At 43.0% G+C, this 20,157-nt stretch overlaps 1 protein-coding gene across 1 annotated transcript in view; it reads right to left on the reverse strand.

The window, feature by feature from the left end:
- Positions 1-1,441: 1,441 nt before the first annotated feature.
- C3H1orf105 (chromosome 3 C1orf105 homolog) overlaps positions 1,442-20,157 on the reverse strand; it is a 28,393-nt gene continuing 9,677 nt past the window's right edge. The window contains exons 5-8 of the mRNA XM_064280014.1: positions 16,266-16,340; positions 7,795-7,862; positions 5,831-5,898; positions 1,442-2,818 (exon numbers count right to left, since the gene is read on the reverse strand). Coding sequence (XP_064136084.1) covers positions 2,673-2,818; positions 5,831-5,898; positions 7,795-7,862; positions 16,266-16,340 — 357 coding nt within the window. The 3' untranslated portion in view covers positions 1,442-2,672. The remainder of the gene's footprint in view (positions 2,819-5,830; positions 5,899-7,794; positions 7,863-16,265; positions 16,341-20,157) is intronic.

The following is a 20,157-nucleotide window of genomic DNA, read 5'->3' on the forward strand; positions in this document are numbered from 1 at the left end:
GGGAACTGAGTTCACACTAACCAAAAGCAAATAAATTAATACTTAACAGACCATCCATCTAGAGAAATGACAGTTTAAAAGGAATTGAAATTCTTGTGAATAGCTGGTCAGTCCACTCTAATCTTGCTGGCACACTATTTGAGAAACCAAATTAAGTTTACAAGGTTGCTGGGTAGACAATGATGCTGGAATGCCGTACTAACTCTGAAAACCTGCTGCTCCTGTTGCTCTAAATCCTGTGTCAAGCGAAGCAGGTTACTCGGGTGGGTGCGTGAAAGCGTCTTGGCATCCCTTTTCCTGAAGTGATGGAGACAAAAGGATATATCACATAGACCAGAAGTTCTCCACGTGTGGTCTTGGGAGTCTATGAAACCCTTCCAAAGTACCTGTGAGGTCAAAATCATTTTCACAATAATGCTAAGGTGTTATTTGCCTTTTTATTCTCTCTCTCTCACAAGGGTACAGTGGAGTTTTCCAGAAGCTACATGACGTGATAATGCCGTCACTCTGGCAGCTAACAGAAGGTGTGCTTGTGTACTGAGAATTTCTCCATTTTGATTTCTAATATGATAACTATCAATAGCTATAAGCCACATTTTTAAAAAGTTCTTTACATTTCTCAATATTTAAGTGTATAAAAGGTTCCTACAACTAAAAAGTTCAAAAATTACTAAAATAGACCGTCAGCAGGCTGGGACATCAGTCAACACTAGAGTGTTCTTTTTGATGGGATTTTGGAAGCATCCTACGTGAAGCCTTCTTAAAGAGACTTAGGAAGCATTCTATCTCACTAAGCCAAAAAAGCCCCAACCATTTGCCGCTGAGCCGATTCTGACTCATGGCGACTCCATGTGTGTCAGGGTAGAGCTGTGCTCCATAGCGTTCCCTGTGGCTGATTTTTCAGAAGTAGATCATGAAGTCTTTCTTCCAAGGCACCTCTGGGTAGACTCAAACTGCCAACTTTTCAGTTAACTGTTCGCGCCACCCAGGGGCCCTCTATCTCTTTACCAAAAAAAACCAAACTGTTGCTGTGGAGTCAATTCTGACTCATAGTGACCCTACAGGACAAAGCAGAACTGCCCCATGGGGTTTCCAAGGCTGTAAACTTTACGGAAGCAGACTGCCACATCTTTCTCCCTGGGAGTGGCTGGTGGCTTGGAACTGCTGACCTTTTGGTCACTTAACCACTGCACCACCGGGGCTTCTTTTTATCTCATTAACCCAAAAACCAAACCCACTGCCACTGAGTGGATTCCAACTCATAGGAACTTTATAGGACAGCGTAGAACTGTCTATAGGATTTCTAAGGCTGTAAATATTTACGGGAGCAGATTGCCACATCTTCCTCCCATGAAGAAGCTGTTGGGTTTGACCCGTGGACTTTTCAGTTAGTAGCCAAGCGTTTTAACCACTGTGTCACCAGGGCTTCTTAGCCACGCAATATTCAGATTATCTCAAAAGCTCCAAATAATTGTTTTTTGGGCATGCATCCCCCTTAATGGCATGAGTATAGGTACCCCACATCTTGTTACTGGATATGTTATATTTGCAAAAATCCAAACAAGAAAACTTTTACCTGTGACATGTTTATTTTTCGACAATTATATGAAATGGGATCAGATCAATGCACACAGCCTTCACCTTGACAGGAAGTGCACACTGTTGTTGGAGTTCTTGAACTGGAGTGAAGCCAAGAATCATAGGAGGTCTGTTTAGGCACCAGGCCATTTGATCTAGATTTCTGAAGCCCATTCTTCAGATAGACTCAGCACACAGGTCGGTTCTCACCTGTTGGTGAGTGTGCATTCGGTCACGATCCTGGGATTCCACAAGGCCATTGTCTCTTAAGGAATGGAAGGGGTCTTTTTTATATGAGCCTTTCTGAAGCTGAGCACAGAGCATATGTGCCCACAAATAAAATATTTGAAAGCCTCGAGTTTTCCTTTGACTCCCTCATACTGCTGACACGTGGTCTAGGACAGATGTGGGGGCGTACATCCTCGCACCAAGGTAACCGAGCTAGAAAACACAAGCACTTGGCATGGATTTGAATGAGCAAAGATTAGCTGAATATCTGATACATGCAAGGCAGGAAAGGAGGTGACTGGGGAGGGCAAGGCAAGGCACAGTTTCTGTCCTTGAGGGTTGCAACAATTGATCACTTGCCATTTTCCAGTTTTGCATCAAAGTATCCTGTCATTTACCAGCATAAACTGACAGAGATAAGCACCGAAGGGTGACCTCCATTTCTCTCCTTCCTTCTTAACAAACTAAATTCATACGGTATCCCCTGGGGCCGTCTCCAGCTCCCTGCCCTGAAGGAAGAGCTGAAATAACCTTCACAAAATACTCAGGTCTTAGAAACAGAAGAGTATTGTCTATTACAACATGGCTAAGAAAATTTAACCAAATAAAAGGAGATACACTTCCATGGCTCTGTTTCAATCAATAAATTTTTATAATCATGTAATTAAGCCATTTTGTCTTTGGGAGAAGTAGGTGAGAAGATAGTAACAAGAGCTACAATACCAGCAACTCTTAAGAAAGGCAAGATTTAGTCACGTTATTGGAAACAGGAGGAAAGTATGAGGAGAGAGCCCCAGTGTCGGAAGCTGGCTTGTTGAGGTTGTTTTCTCCCTGGAAGCCTGGGTGAGATGAGCTCAGATGATCACTCACCGCCTCATTGTCTTGCTGACTGACTCCTTTCTGGGCAAGGAAGAGGGCTGCCTCTCCTGCAGAGTTTTGTAGGCGTCTGAGAACAGGTCTTGGAAGACAGCTATCCTAGGGCCCAGGACGGGCAGTCGGTAGTGAATGTTCTCTGGAGGGCAATGCAAGAAGAAGGAAGGACAAGGGCTCCTTACGTTCTACCCTTAAAGAAATTCAAAATAACTAAAGGACACCAAAGACTTTCTTAACCTTATAAAACAGATTCAAAATTCACAGTAGAATTCTTTGAGGAGAACCACCTTATCCCTCACAATAGTTAAGCTTTTACAAATTTCATCAGAGGTCAGAAAGGAGTACCCAGAAACATACAACTCAAGTATCAGGAGCCATTGCCAACTGAATTGAAATGAAGATAAAACGTGTCTGGAGTTGTAATGTGAGTCAAAAGGAAAAGAGGATTCAATTTTCAGGGGGTTTTTCAGGGACCGTATATATGGTTCTGAACTTTTTAAAACAAAACATAATCTTACAAAGTAGAGAGAAAGTGGTTGCATCTCAAAAGGAACCTTTGGCTTATGGAATAATTTATTCTAGGAGTCTTTAAAATCCTTATCATCCTGACCTTTTTTGCAAATATGATTTTATTTACGAAAGTTGGTTAATATTTAACTTTTCAGGAAGACATGTCACTTGAAGCAGAGTAAATCAAGGTATGAAACAACAGACTCCACTGGGAGTCTCTGAATAGTGAATGGAATTGGAGCCCTGAATTCTTTGGAACAAGTTCCTCAGTCCAGCTAAATGAGACCTTAGAGATGTTATGGAATCATACACACCCAGGATCCAGTTCAGTCTCATCACTACAATGAAGAGGAAACAGAGGTCCAGAGTCACAGGCACTGGTGAGCTGAGGGCCAGAACTCAGATCTCTTCAGTCCTAACCCAGCGCTAACGGTATCACGCCACTGTGCCAGGTGGTAGCCCAAGTCAGGTGGTTAGCATCTGTAGCAATGTTTATCAAGACCAAGAGTCATGGGACGCTTGGCTCAAGGCAAAGATAAATGAAACCAGAAGGAATCCCCATCACTTGTGGAGATAGGCCCTTTCATTCACTTGAGTCTCATTAAGAATTATGGGTAATACATAAGGTTTAGTTCATTCCAGAAAAAGGTTAGAAATCACTGTTGTGACCAACAGAAGGAGTTAGGCAACTACTGGCAGTAATGTTTGCTGGGATGAGTCGGCCACGTGGTATTTGTGACATGTCCACAGGGAACAGAGCCCAGCAATACGCAGCAAGTGCAGCAACATGGACATGTCTAAGCTATAGAAACCAGCGAGGCTGGGGCAGTGTCAGCAGTTTTCCGGGGTGACCAAAGGTGAAGGCTGCTTGTGCTGAGTGTCTGCTCTCAGCGGGGCAAACGGCTCTCTGGTTTTACAGGTGGGAACAAAGTCCCAGAGAGTTTAAACAATTTGGCCAAGACTATAGAGCAAGGCTTGGATCAGAATTCAGGTTTCTTTGCTCCTAGTCTAGTCCTTTTTCCCTGATCTCAGAGAAAAACACCAGACCAAGGCTTTAGCTTAGAAGGGTCACAACTGGAGTTGACTGTAGATCTACTAAGCTTCAGCTCCTAAGCAGCTCCACAAGCCCCTCCTGCACACCTCACCTCCAATATTGCTGTCCTAGGTTGGACTGTGTGGGCAAGAACCAGGTCTGTCTAAGAACATAATGTACTGATCTTGTGTACACCAAGTCTAGCTCGTTCTCTGCTATTTGAAGTACACTGCCAGGGCTAATCAGCTGTGAAAGGCATCTTGTCACACTGTCCTCCATGGTCAGATAATAAACATTCTTGTTGAGGGAAGGGCATGTAATAGTGTGTGTGTGTGTGTGTGTGTGTGTGTAGGGAGTGGGGAGGAGTTAGTTCATCCCTCCGTGAGGGCAAGCCTGAAAAAGTCCAGGTTCAAGGGAAACTCTGAATGAATGTGTGGCTGGTACAGAGAACCTTGAAACAAATTGCACATGCCTGTCACTCAGTGCTCTTTTGGCTTCAAGAGAATGAGGTGGTCACAGACCAGAGAACAGTAGAGTGGGGAGCTTTCTTTGGGCGGATGCTCTTAGCTCTAGGCTCTTCTGTCCACTTGGGCTAAATAACAGCCATGAACTAGGCCAATGTTTTGGGGCAAATAAGAAGGGACTCACTGGGACTAACAGCCTCTCACTTCACTAGAGTAACATCTCCAAGCTTTAGCTCTTCCCTTGGTCTCTGGTCCTCCTTTCGGCATCCCCTCCTCCAAGACATCCCTCAAACTTCCTTTCTAGATGCCTTCTCAGCTCAGATCTGGCTCTAGCTCTCCTGCAACTCCCAGGGTGGAGCTTAGATTTCCCTATCTGTACAAAGTGAAGAAAGTGGTCTTGATTTTCCTTATTATGTGTATCAAATTAAAAAAAAAACCTCAGATGGCTTCAGCTGATGTGGGAGCAAATGAGAAGATGGACAGACCTACTAAGGTGACAGCTTGTGCTGCATTAAACCCTCAAATGGTATCACTTCAAAAAGGCCCCTCTCGCCTTCACAACTTGGCTTCTCTAAAGGGTGAGACTTAGGTCAATGCTGAAGCTGGAGACAGAGCCTCTATCCTTTTTTCTATCAATAGTAAAGATAAAAATAGCAATGGTCAGCTGTTTAGAGAAGGCAGGTGTTTTAGGGGACCCGCAGGGGTGGCAGGTTTAGGGCCGTGGTCAGGCAATTTCAGGTGTGTGCGGATGTAGCTCCCTTCCCACCTTAATTGGTACCATCAAGACTGTTTGTGGGGGGACTATAGTCTGTACCACATACCTATGGGAATTCCTCAGTAAGTAGATTACAGGGCTCTTTAGAAGGAATGGGGCAGAGCCATGTGGTATGGAAGGGGCCTGGGAAGGAACATAACATGGATAAGAAGGGCAAGGAAAGCCTGAAGAGGGAACAGGTGGGGCTAGAGAGAGTGGAGGGCTGTAGACCAGCCAAAGCAGGACAAAAGGGCACCATGCAAAAGAGAAAGGGACAAGGAATGGGAATTTGTTCAGAAAATTTAGGAATTATTTCAGGAATTAATCTTTTCATTCTCCCATCCTGGGGTAGTCTGTCTCACACTAAAAGAACTCCAAAAGAAACCAAACCTGTCAGGATGTCATCATGGGGAGGTTTGGGTACAGTCTTCGCTCTTGATGGGTGAAGGCCCATCGTCCTGGTTGGAGGGAGCAAGAACACAAATCAGTGAATTGGTGAGGGCTTGGTGGAAAGGGATGTGTACTCATGCATTTTAAAACAGAGGTGGTCTCTCGGCTCCAGCACCTGTCAACCTGGTGACTAGGCCACTTGTGCAGTGGTGTGAGGAGACTGGGGCTACTACTTATCAAGCTGTTTTCACTTATAGCATTTTAATGGTCTTCAAGAAAACCTTCATTGTAAAAAAATGCTTTATTCCACTGTCAAAACATACATGGTCTGACAACAGGGGTATTAGAAAAAGCAACCTCCAATTTCCAGGAAAAAAAGTAGCAACTCTTCCAGACCAGTAACCTGCCCAGTGATTCTGGGATGTGGGACTTTATTTAAGGTACCGCACTAGCAAGATGAACAAAATGGGGCAAGGCTGTCAAAAGAATCTTCCACAGAAGAGTAAACCTGCTCAGAAATCCCTAATTTTAGATAGTCCAGTTATTCATTTAATGTCCATAAAGAATATTTATTAGAATTATTTTTATTGTGACCTGATATAAGAGCTCTTTGGAATTACAGAATCAGTATTAAAAAAAAAAAAAAAAAAACCAGTTGCCATTGAGTCAATTCTGACTCACAGTGGCCCTATGGGACAGAGTAGAACAGCCCCATAGGGTTTCCAAGGAGCGGCTAATTGATTCAAACTGCCAAAATTTTGGTTAGCAGCCAAGCTCATAACCACTGTGCCACCAGGGCTCCAGAATCAATATATATATATAAACAAAAACAAACCCGTTACCATGGAGTTGATTCCGACTCATAGCAACCCTACAGGATAGAGCAGAACTGCCCCATAGGGTTTCCAATGAGCAGTTGGTGGATCTGAACTGCTGACCTTTTGGTTAGCAGCCATATAGCTCTTAATCACCGTGCCACCATGGCTCCAGAATCAGTATAGGTAAATGTCATTAGCGCTGGAGCCTGTACTACCCAAATACCCATTTCCTCTACCACCCTGTCCACCTGGGCCAGGTACCTGGTACATAGTTTCCGCGCACCTGAGTCCAAACCTCAGCGTGGAACAAATGGCCGTGAGTTCATAAAAGCAATCAGAACATCTGCCACTGTGCAGTGTAAGGTTACAAAAAAGACCTATTTATTTTCCCACATTATTGTTCTTTATATGAGGAAAAAAGATTTAAAGATTGCCATTAGATAACATATCACTTCTCTGGTTGGTCATATATAACTTTGGTTGTATTTCTACATTCCAGTCATAAGGCAGGTCTACCTATACTGGTGTCTTATACAAGGTGAGTATATGTTTTGAATTTTTGAAGAAAGTAAACACTGAGCCCTTTTCCCCTATCTGAGAGTTAAATACAGTAAAAAAAAAAAAACCCAAAAAAACCCGATTATTTATAACCCAGCTAACCAGAATTCTGACTGGAATTTATTTCTGTTGCACTTGATCTTGATAAGAAAGCAGTAAATGACAACAAAGTAAACTGATAACAGGGATTTAGTTATTAAAAAGTAGCAGAGGCTGTCCTGAACTCAGGGCAGAGTGTGTGTAACCTCCCACGCCTTCTGAATTAGATATGTCATCTATACGGGCAATTCGTGTTTTGTTCTGCCTGAGTTAACAAAGAAATCTCCTATGCTACCCTTTACACTGTTCTTATGAAGGCAGAAAGGAAGATAATACCTGCTACAGTAGTTTCAATAGCTGTTCAAGCAAAAATACGAAAAATATGTTGGATTTCACCATAGCTAACCAGAGAATGAAACCAGTCAAGGAGTCCATTCCCTAAGTATTCTCTAACAATCTACTGACTATGTTTCTCAATCCACTATCCTGTGTCCCCAAACAAATATAACCAGAATTAAACTCATGTTCTGATTTAAATCTTTGGCTTACCTATGACTCATAAAATTCTCAAAGGAAAGTTTCAGGTCGTCTGGGATGAGCATAGTTCTTGGTTGCACCTGAGGAAGAAAGCCTTATTTAGAACATTGCCCAAAACTGCATTCTGATTGAAATAAACAACGCACCACCTCAGCGAACCCAAGTTGTGTTTAATACCAAAGTCAGTCGTACATCCTGTTGTGACGTGAATGAACCAGAGGGCACCATCCTGCCCTCCACGCCACAGGGTGTCTTTTCTTCCCTGCTTATCAGATTTTGCCCTTAGGTAGCTTGGGATTAGTACCCGTTGCCATTGAGTCAATTCTGACTCATAGTGACCCTATAGGGCAGAGTAGAACTGCCTCATAGGGTTTCCAAGGTTGTAAATTTTTACTGAAGCAGACCTCCACGTCTTTCTCCTGAGGAAGAGCGGCTGGTGGGTTCTAACCACCAACCTTTTGGTTAGCAGCCAAGCACTTTCGCCACTGCGCCACCAGGGCTCCTTTCAAGACTAATAAACCTTCAAATTCTCTTTGCCTAAATCACTCCCCCACGCATTCTTCTGGTCTCAGGTCAAGTATCACTTTCTCACAGAGACTTCTGACGCCTTCTGTTCCTATTGTTCTCTGGGCTCCCTCTCTCAGAAGACTCAGCCTTTTTATGGTATTTATTGGCTTCCCTGAGAGACTTACAGCTTCGTAGGACAGAGACAATGTCTCTACTTTTATATTTCCAGGTCCTAATACAGTGCCTGTTTAAGAAGTATTTGTTGACAGAATTAGTGAATGAATGACCCCACTTTGAAGCACATTTGAAAAATTTAAATGTGTCCTTCATGCAGGGCTAAAATCATTTATACAGTTAACAGTATTCCTGGTTAAGGGACATCACTTCCTTGAACTTTTTTTTACATTTATTACTAGCACTAGATGTTGATGTTCTTTTGGAGACCATGTTTTCACTAAGAAGCATTTATTTTTATTATTTCTCAAAAATTACTGTAGTCGTGACAATGAAAAGATAATCACAAAGATGTGGATGAAGGTGTACAGCTGGGTTACTAAGTGACTTGTAATTTAAATTTATGACTCAGAAAAACTCCAAATTACTCTGTGTCAAGGACCTTTAGAGGTGTTTGAAAATAGCAAAACAAAACAAAACAAAAAACACTGAATAGTAAGTCTACAAGAATGCCAAGCACCACTGTATTTAATCATTTTGTTCTTCTAACTCATCAGCCCAGGGGAGGATGAGGGTGAAGAAGGAAGAAGGTGATCTGATAATAAGTAGCATCTGGTGACGCCGTGGTGAAGAGCTTGGCTGCTAACCAAAGGTCAGCGGTTTGAATCCACCAGCTGTCCCTTGGAAACCCTATGGGGCAGTTCTACTCTGTCCTGTAGGTTGCTGTGAGTCAGAATTAATTTGACAGCAACGGGTTTTGGTACTTGTCTGGTAACAAGAGTAGTGGAGGAGGCAGAGGCTTCAGAGAGAAGCTAACAAGAGTCTTCTAGACACATAAAAAGAGATAAGAATGTACCAGAGACAGACTTTGCCTTTCTTTAAAATTTCATCTACAGCTGGCCCTGTTCCAGGCAAAGATGAAAGGAACTTTCTACCTCCTCCTGCATAGCATGACCCCTGATCTGAAGCCTTGTAACCCAGCTAGTACAACTGTTTCCCATCCTTATGTGTGAAGTGGGCTGTAGGGGCTATGTCAGAACAAAGCTGTCAAAGAGAGCATTTTGTCTCTGAGAAAAAGTGTGGTAAATTCCTATTAATTCTTGAAAACTCTGCAGTATCTTCTTCCAGATAGGCTTCCCTGAGCAACCTTTCACTCCCCACCAGGTCTATTTTTATTTACATTCATCATACCTTGTCGTAATTTATTTGCTTATCTATTTGGCTCCTTAAAGGCAGGGCTTACATCATTACCATCGTCTTTTTTGTATGTGTGTGTGACTGACACATTACCTAAGTACCTGGCCCATGGCAGGCAACTGATAAATATTTGTTGAAATAAACTTAATTACATACATGGACTTCTGGAGCCAATTAACACATATTAGAGAATGCCTACCTATAGTATGTTCAGCTTGACAGTTACTTTTAAGAGACCTAAATATGTTAACAAGAGAATAATGCAAACAACAGAAGGGCTACAAAATAGGTGTTTTAAGGGGAAGATGAGCTGTTTGCAGTAGAGATGTGAAAAAAACAGACAATAATCTTGCTGAAAACCAAGGCCGATGACTTGGTAATTCACAACCATAATCACACGAGAATACAAGTAGTTACAAAGGACTATGAGTAGCTACAGAAGCCAGGTCCTACTTAGGAAATCTTTTCCTTCTTTCTTTCTTTCTTTTTTTTTTAAAAGATGAATCCATTTTATGTTTCTATTTTAAAAAATATTTTTCTAATGCTAATCTTTTTTAAATTGAGACATAATTTACGTACCATAAAATTAACCATTTTAGAGTACACAACAAGTCAGTGATTTTAGTTTATTCACAAAGTTGTACAACCAACGCCACTATCTAATTCCAGAACATTTTTATCTCCCCGAAAAGAAACCCTGTACTCATCAGCAATCACTCCCCGTTTGCCCCTTCCCCAGTCCCTGGCACCACTAATCTTTCTGTCTCTAGGGGTCTGCTGATTCTGGACATTTTATATAAACGCAATCAGATGCTATGTGGCCTTTTTGTCTGGTTTCTTTCACTTAGCATACTACTTCCAAGGTACATTCATGTTGTAACACGCATCAGTACTTCATTTCTTTTCGTGGTCAAATAATACTTATTATCTTGAAAGACCACATTTTGTGTATCCAACAGATGATGGATATTTGGGTGGTTTCCACTTTTGAGCTATTATGAATATGGGTGCTATGAATGTTCACCTATAAGTTTTTGTATGGACACATGTTTTCAGTTCTCGGGGTACGTATCTAGTGAAAATGCTGGGTTGTATGTAACTCTGTTTTAGTTTTTGAAGAACTTTCAAACTGTTTGCCAAGGCATCTGCACTGTTTTACAGTCCCATCAGCAAGGTATGAGAGTTCCAATTTCTCCCTATCCTTGCCAACACTTGTTATTGTCTGTCTTTTTTATTATAGTGACCCTAGTGTGAAATAGGATCTCACTGTGGTTTTGACTTGTGAAATAGTATCTCATTGTAGTTTTGACTTATATTTCTCTAATGACTAACGATGTTAAGCAAAGGTCTATTCAAATATTTTGTCCTTTTTTTAAATTGGGTTGTCTTTTTATTGTGTTGTAAGAGTTGTTTATATATTCTGGGTGCTTGCCCCTTATCAGATATATGATTTGCAAATATTTTCTCCCATTCTGTGGGTTGTCTTTTCACTTTCTTGATACATAGTGTCCTGTGATGGACAGAAGTTTTTAATCTTGATGAAATCCAACTCATGTATTTTATCTTTTGTCATTTATGCTCTTAGCATCGTATTTAAGAAACCGGCCTAATTCAAGGTCATGAAGATTTATGGCTATGTTTTCTTATAAGAGTTTTATGGTTTTAGTTCTTACATTTAAGTCTTTGATTTTGAGTTAATTTTTGTATGTGGTGTGAGGCAGAGGTCTAACTTCATTCTTTTGCATGTGGATATCCAGTTGTCCCAATACCACTTGTTGACAAGATTATTTTTTTCTCACTGGAATTATCTTGGCACTTCTGTCAAAAATCAATTGTCTGCCAAATGTCCATCAGCTAATGAATGGATAAACACAATGTGGTATATCCATACAATAGAATACTGTTTGGCAAGAAAAAGGAATGAAGTATTGATACATGCCACAATTTGGGGTAACCATTGAACACATTATGCTAAGTGCAAGAAGCCAGTTACAAAACGATCACATATCGTATGATTCCACTTGTATGAAATGTCCAGAAAAGGCAAATCTATAGTGACAAAAAGTAGATTAGTGATTGCCAGAGGCTGGGAGGAGGGGTTAGTGGGAGAAGGAATGAGGAATGATAGCTAATGGGTACCGGGTTTCTTTTTGGGTTGATGAAAATCTTCTAAGATTAGATAGGGGTGATGGTTGCACAACCCTGTGAACATACTAAAAGGTAATGAGTTACACACTTTAAATGGGTGAATTATATGGTATATAAATTAAATTTCAATAAAGTTCTTAAAAAAATTGTCCATAAATGTAAGGGTTTATTTCTGGACTCTTGATTCTGTTCCATTGGTCTATATGTCTATACTTAAATCAGTACCACACACTCTTGATTATTGCAGGCTTCTAGTAAGTTTTGAAATCAGAAAGCATAAGTCCTCTAACTTTGTTCCTTTTTGAAATTATTTTGGTTATTCTGGGTCTCTTGCATTTCCATATGAATTTTAAGATCTGCTTGTCAATTTCTGCAAAAAAGGTATCTGGGTATTTAAAAGGGATTTAATTTAACCCATAGATCAATTTGGGGATTATTGCCATTTAACAACATATGGCCTTGGTGATAGAAACGATGCTGGAGACTGCATGATAGAATTTTGTAAGACCAACAACTTCTTCATTGCAAATACCTTTTTTCAACAACATAAATGGTGACTATACATGTGGACCTTGCCAGATGGAATACACAGGCATCAAGTTGACTACATCTGTGGAAAGAGACGATGGAAAAGCTCAATATCATCAGTCAGAACAAGGCCAGGGGCCGACCGCAGAACAGACCATCGACTGCTCTTATGAAAGTTCAAGTTAAAACTGAAGAAAATTAGAATGAGTCCACAAAAGCCAAAATAGGACCTTGAGTATATCCCACATGAATTTAGAGACCATCTCAAGAACAGATTTGACACACTGAACACTAATGACCGAAGGCCAGACAAGTTGTGGAATGATAAGGACATCATGCATAAAGAAAGCAACAAGTCATTAAAAAAGATAGTAAAGAAAGACAAGACCAAAACGGATGTCAGAAGAGGCTCTGAAACTTGCTCTTGAATGTCAAGTAGCTAGAGCAAATGAAAGAAATAAATGAAAAGAGCTGAACAGAAGATTTCAAAGGGCAGCTTAAGAAGACAAAGTAAATTTTGCTGAAGATCATTCAAAAGTGGCTGCAGTAGTATACTGAAAAGGAACTGCCAGAAATTCAAGCCGGATCCAGAAGAGGACATGGACCCAGGGATATCATTGTTGATGTCAGATGGATCCTGGCTGAAATCAGAGAACACCACAAAGATGTTTACCTGTGTTTTATTGACTATGCAAAGGCATTTGACTGTGTGGATCATAAGAAATTATGGATAACATTGCGAAGAATGGAAATTTCAGAATGCTTAATTGTGCTCATGAGGAACTTGTACACTGATCAAGAGGCAGTGGTTCAAACAGAACAAGGGGATGTTGCATGGTTTAAGTCAGGAAAGGTGTGCATCAGTGTTGTATCCTTTGATCATACTTATTCAATCTCTATGCTTGAGCAAATAATCCAAGAAGCTGGACTACAGGAAGAAGAACATGGCATCAGAATTGAAGGAAGACTCATTAACAACCTGTGATATGCAGGTATGCAGATGAGACAACCTTGTTTGCTGAAAGTGAAAAGGACTTGAAGCACTCACTGATGAAGATCAAAGACCACAGCCTTCAGTATGGATTACACCTAAACATAAAGAAAACAAAAATCCTCACAACTGAACCAATAACCAACATTGTGATAAACAGAGAAAAGATTGAAGTTGTCAAGGATTTCATTTTACTTGGATCCATAGTCAACACCCATGGAAGCGGCAGTCAAGAAATCAAATGACACATTGCATTGAGCAAATCTGCTGCAAAAGACCTCTTTGAAGTGTTGAAAAGCAAAGTTGTCACCTTGAAGACTTAGGTGCACCTGACTCAAGCCATGGTGTTTTCAATCACCTCATATGCATGCGAAAGCTGGATGATGAATATGCAAGACTGAGGAAGAATTGATGCCTTTGAATTGTGTTGTTGGTGAAGAATATTGAATAAATACCATGGACTGCCAAAAGAACAAACAAATCTGTCCTGGAAGAAGTACAATCAGAATGTGCCTTAGAAGCAAGAATGATAAGACTACATCTCACATACTTTGGACGTGTTATTAGGAGGGATCAGTCCCTGGAGAAGGCCATCATAGTTGGTAAAGTAGAGGGTCAGTGAAAAAGAGAAGGACGCTCCATGAGATGGATTGACACAGTGGCTGCAACAATGGGCTCAAGAATAGCAACAATTGTGAGGATGGTGCAGGACTGGGCAGCGTTTTGTTCTATTGTACATAGGGTAGCTATGAGTCGGAACTGACTCGATGGCACCTAACAACAACCACCCCCACAATATTGTCTTCCAGTCCATGAGTGTGGGATTCTTTTCACTTATTCATGCCTTCTTGAATATCTTTCAACAATGTTTATAGTTTTTGATGTACAAGTCTTGTACTTCTTTGATCAAATTTATCCCTAAGTATTTTATTCTTTTTGATGCCATTGTAAATGGAATTTTGTTAATTTCATTTCTGGATTGTTTTCATTGCTAGTGTATAGAACTACAGCTGATTTTTGTATATTGATCTTGTATCCTGCAACCCTACTGTACTCACTTATTTAGTTCTAATAGTTTTTTGTGAGTTAAGATTTTCTGTATTCCAAGAGTATGTCACCTGTCAATAGAAAGAGTTTTACTTCTTCTTTTCCAATCTCGATAGTTTTATTTCTTTTTCTTGCCTAATTGCCCTGGCTAGAACCTCCAGTACAATGTTGAATAGAAGTGGCGGGAGCAGGCACCTTTGCTTTGTTCCTGATCTTAGCGGGAAAACATCCAGTCCTTCACCATTAAGTATAACGTTAGCTGTGGATTTTTCGCAGATGCTGTTGATCAGGCTGAGGACATTCTCTTCCATTCCTGGGTGTTATTCTGTATTCCCTGGCATCTCCATTCAACTTGCTGCCGAGAAAGGATTGCTGCTGCCTAACCCCCGGAAGGACTCTGACGTGCTACTGCACACAGTGAGCTAAGGGTATCGCATCCTTGTTTCTAACTTTTTACATGTTTCCTACCTGGATCTGGGTGCACTAGTTCTGACAGCAGTAGGGAAGGATTCCCTGGGCACCTTGTATTTGAGGCCCTTCCTTGAGGTGGAGGAGTGGGCAATCTGGAAGGAAAGGCTGCAAACAGTAAAACCATAGCATGTGGTCCCGCTCCTGGACAAGGGCAAAGGACAGGGAGGAGGTCTTGAGAAAAAGGACAACTGTTGAAGTCTCAAGCGAGCCAGCTGGCCGAGGCCAGCTTAGGCCCAGGGTCAGTGTGTTCTAAGTGTGGTCACAAGTGAAGTGATTCCAGGAATAAGACCAGGAGAAATCCCAATCCTGGTTTCCCAGACTCTACTCAATGTTAATATTGAATGCTATGCTCCTATTTATGGTCAAAATAAACATTGATTGTAATATCCAGGTATGCCTTTGCCAATGGCTTTGGTTGAGTTTCCTAATCTCACACAAAAATTTCACAAAGCTGCTGCCCTCTTCCATGTCCTGCTAACATGTAGCACCTCTGCCATGCACTTATTGAAGGAGCCTCTCTGTGTCTCCTGTTTTTCTGCCATCCGTTGCTCTTCCTCTTATTGCACACCTAGCCTGACCTCTCTCCTCTAGTCAGAGGAGATTCATAGGGCCCCAGGGTTGAAGAGACCGTTCCCTAAGCTCTACCCTAAACCTAATCATTTAGCTAAGTTAACCTCAACCGAAGTCTGATTGTTACTCTGACCCTAACAACCATTCTAATGCTAACCCTAATTGACCCTAGTCCTAACTCCGACCTTGGAAGAACTCTCCTTCAGCACCTCTAACAGATGGCAGAGGTGTGTCCTTGTTTCTTCCACATTCCCCTTGATATCCTTCTTTCTTCCTAGTACCCCTCCCATCCTGTCCCACCACTGATAATAGATACCCAGTGTAGGTGACATCTCCACCAGCTAGAAAGTACTATAGAATCTCTCTGCAGGTTTTTTCCTGAGGGACTGATGGAATTAATGATGAACCCCAAGATGAAGTGCTTGTTTCATGATGCTAATGGTGGAGGACTGTGTGTGTGTATATGGGTATGTGTGCACATGTGTGCTGTGTTGGGGAGATGCTAAGGGGGGCAGAAGCAGCTCCTTGTCCCCCTGCACCTGAACTCTATGACGATGCAGTCACCCTAGGAGTCTAAAATCAGGCAGCTCATCTCAACTCATCTCTTCCCCTCTGGCCCACCTACCTGGGTTCACTCTCGGCTTGCTGAAAATAGGGAAGGTTTATCATATTGTGTCAGTTGCTGGTGCTCCCAGGGCCAACAGCTCCTCACTTGCAGCCCTTTCCAAGGCCTCCCCTGCAAGGAGCCCCAGCATAGTCTCCTCAACGGGGCTTTGCTGGGGAGGCAGAGCTCTGCCCTGGGAGTGCCTGTGCCCAGCTCTGACACCCCCCTGCCTGCCACGCCACCTACCAGTTTCATTTCTCGACATGTGGAGCACAGCCGCCTGTTTCTGAGCAGCATGGGGTTACTCTGGCTCCCGCTCACCTGAGGGGCGACAGACAGAGAGAAGTGAGGAACTGGTAGAGCACCTGGGGCAACAAACAGGTGGGGAAGGGTGGGGTGGGGAGAGAGGTAACAGTTCCTCCTTTCCTAAAACAGAGATGGAGGCTTGGGTCTCAGCCCCATTCAAGGTGGACGTTGAATTTGAGGTTGGCTGCAGCTGGTAGATTCTGAAGGGGCCTAGGCAGGAGGGAATGAGCTATAGACTCACTTGTGGCCTTGGCGGAGGCCTTGGGCCCCTGCGTACAGTGAAGCAGGTATAAAGACAGCTCACAGAGGAGGCTGCAGTCTTACGGGGGCTCTGCTGCCCACCAGAGCACCTATGAGCTGCCACCTTTCATAGGTGGTGTGTTTTTCCTTTATCACACAAAGGCTGCATTACCTGGACCAGCTGAGGATCCCTAACAGCCTAAGAAAGAATGAAGGAGAAAACTTCTCTCCTGCAAACCTCCTTAGCACCTCCCTGTCATTATCCTCTTTTTTGGGCTTTAACTCTGGCCCCGCATCCGTTCTCCAGCATCTGATGGTCAGCAACACTTGTGCCCTTCCTTGCTCCTGGGAGCTGCAAAGAAAGCCCGGAGCAGAACTGGAGCTGGTGTGTGGTCCATGTAACCCTCCTTCCTCTGGAAGCAGAGGCTGCTTAGGTGGGCAAAGACAGTCCCAGTGCGGGGAGGGGGAGGGCGCCCAGTCTGCTTACAGCTTTCTTGTTTCCCTTCTGCCGAAGGGTGAAAGAAAGGGCTTACTTAGGAGCATTGACACCTGGAACACAAGGTTTTCATCAGCATCTCTGATAAATGGTTTGGTTAGGGAGCAAGAAGGAACTTGTGGCTGAATCTGTTTGGGGGTTTTCTCTCAGCCTTCCTCAGTCACTGACACCAGCATTTGTGAGCCACGTTCATAGTGAGTGTAGAATATGGTGAAGGGTAAGGCTATGGGGCCAGCAGACAGCTGTCACCTGAAATCTGCTCCTTCATTTGATTGGCTCGTTGACCTGTCACTACATGTGTGTGCAGGCCATGCCGTGTTCCATTCCTGCTATCCTGAAGCCTTCCTGCTCCGGTAGGTTTATAGAGCCATGCTGCCTGGGGAGCACTTGGGGTGCTCCTGAGGTGGTCTTTGCAGCAGAGGTCTCCAGGTAGCTTCCCCTCTTAGAGACATGACACTTGGCTGGGCAATGCTGGGGCTGGGGTACTGAAAACTCTCGATGAAGTTGGAATATTTGACAAATATTTAAAATACATTCCATTTTTACAGGGCATTTTAAAAGAATCAACTCAGTATTGCAGTGTCGTGGGTTGCTATGTGGAGCATGAGCGGGAATGACTAGATTCATTCATTCAACAACAAACATTTATTGTGGCCCCACCATGTGGAGGCACTGTGATAGGGCCACAAAGCTGAGTAAGACAGAGATCCTGGCCTCGAGGAAAACAAGGGAGGGATACAAATCCTTTCCTTTGCCCATTCAGCTTGGTTCTGGGGACACTGAGATGAATACAACACAGCTTCCCACCTCAAGCTGCTCACCATCCACCAAGCAGTGTACCAAGAAGTACGACAGTGTTGACGGTGCAATGACAGAAATATACTGAGACCACAGTAAAACCAAATGGAGCTACTGAGCTCCAGTGGGTGGGCTGAGGGCTGGGGCAGAGAGGGAAGAGTCTGAGAAGAGTTCACAGAATATACAAGCTTGGGTAGGTGTTCGTGGGGAAACAGAGATGGGGAGGGCACTCTGAGCCCAGGAAACAGTATACAACAATATGGGGCAATAACGTAGCAAATCAGCTTCAGGGAATCCTTTGGGATGGCTGGACTGGGAGTGGGGAGGTAACGAGAAGAGAGGCCAGAGAGGAAATGTCTGTATGTGTGGACTCCTCTGCTTCTGGGCTAATTCAACTTTCTACCATGTGTTACCTGAGGCCTGGGAGTGGTATCCCCTACAGCTCAGGCTCTTCCCCCATCCCTCACATCTCTGATGTCTGAGACTCACATCCTTTTCTGAAACCTCACTTCAAGCTAGGATATATTGGTTATCAGAGAGGAGGCAATGGTACCTGTGGTTCTTCAGAAAAGTGAGACTACTACTGATGGGAGGAATTGGGAAAGGCTTCCTGGAAGTAGCATTTGCACTTGTTCTGAAAGGAGGAAGAGGGCCTGGACAGGTAGAGGTGGGGGTGGAAGAATGCTTAGGTGGGCATGCTTTTAATAGAGTTACAAGCAGCACTTGCCTTCCCTGCAGTTGATTCCTTCACCTGCCTTCACCTTTTCCAGACTTCAGGTTTCTGCATGAGAATACTGCAAGACCCTACAGTTTGGGATTCCATGTTCTGTAGGCCTCAAATCAGCCCTCCAGTCTTGCTTTCCCTCTTGGCCTCGAAGCTGAGGACCTCTCCTTCTGCAGCACTCCCCACTCCTTTCTCACTCTTACTTTCCTTAAGGCCAGCTCAGCAGCACCAGGAGGAATCCAGAATGAGCTGGCCAAGGTTCACAGCACAAGCCCCTGGTTACATCATCTTTAGAGTCACAACCACCAAGAGAAGACGCTCTGAAATCTTAATGGGGCGCTCATTCCTCGAGCAGCTGTCCACATGACAGCAGATGGCAGCTGTGACAGGAGAGTGACAGCAACCTGTTTGTAGCTTGGCCAAAGTATGATGCTTATTTCAGCCAGTCCCCAGAAGCCAAGGCCTGCTCTTCACATCCCACAACTGAAAATATCCTAATGTCCGAGGTCAGTACCTGCTGTGGTTCCTAAGGCCTGGCTCATGGCCTGTCTTGGTCTTCTTGTGTCCACACACACACACACACACACACACACACACACCTGTCCACATAGCAAAAGCTAAAAAATGGAAGCACAGATGGAGATTTTAAAAATAGACGTGGCGAGCATGCGTTGAATAGCAGTGACAGTCCTGCCTCTGTCCTTCTTGGCCTCTGACACCGGTACCCCTTTTCTTCTTTTTAATGGAGAGATCTCACAGGTCACCTAGTTCAGCTCTCTCAATTAATGCAATGAGGAAACTGTGGGCCAGAAAGGTTAGGAGGTTTGCCCAATAGCACACTTATTTAGTGGCAATCAGCCAGAAAGTTCTTTGGATTAAAGAGTTGAAGAAAAACTATATTTCCTCAGAGGAAGAGTGGGATCTTAGGACCCATATGATGCTTATACCCTTTAAAAAAAAAAAATTTTTTTTTTTTTTTTTTGTCCAAAAATTAGTGGCCAGAGAACCATTTTTAATGTCCCAAAAGACTCTGTTGTTGTTAGGTGCCGTTGAGTCAGTTCCGACTCACAGCAACCCTATGTACAACAGAACGAAACACTGCCTGGTCCTGTACCATCCTCACAATTGTTGTTACGCTAGAGCCTGTTGTTGTGGCTACCATTGTCAATCCATCTCGTTGAGGGGCTTCCTCTTTTTTTACTCGATGGCAACAGATATACATATATATGGAGCCCTGGTGGCATAGTGGTTAAAAGCCTGGCTGCTAACCAAAATGTCAGCAGTTCAAATCCACCAGCTGCTCCTTGGAAACACTATGGGTCAGTTTTACGCTGTCCTACAGGGTTGCTAGGAGTCAGAACTCTTCTTGACAGCACCTAACTACGAGAAAATATATATATATATATATATATATACTACTTTACCAAGTAGTATACATATATACTACTTAACCAAGCATGATATCCTTCTCCAGGGATTGATCTCTCCTGATAACATGTCCAAAGTATTTGAGACAAAGTCTCACCATCCTTGCTCCTAAGAAACATCCTGGCTGTATTTCTTCCAAGACAGAT

This window comes from Loxodonta africana, chromosome 3 (genome assembly GCF_030014295.1).
Source record: "Loxodonta africana isolate mLoxAfr1 chromosome 3, mLoxAfr1.hap2, whole genome shotgun sequence".
In the NCBI taxonomy this organism is placed as follows: Eukaryota; Metazoa; Chordata; class Mammalia; order Proboscidea; family Elephantidae; genus Loxodonta; species Loxodonta africana.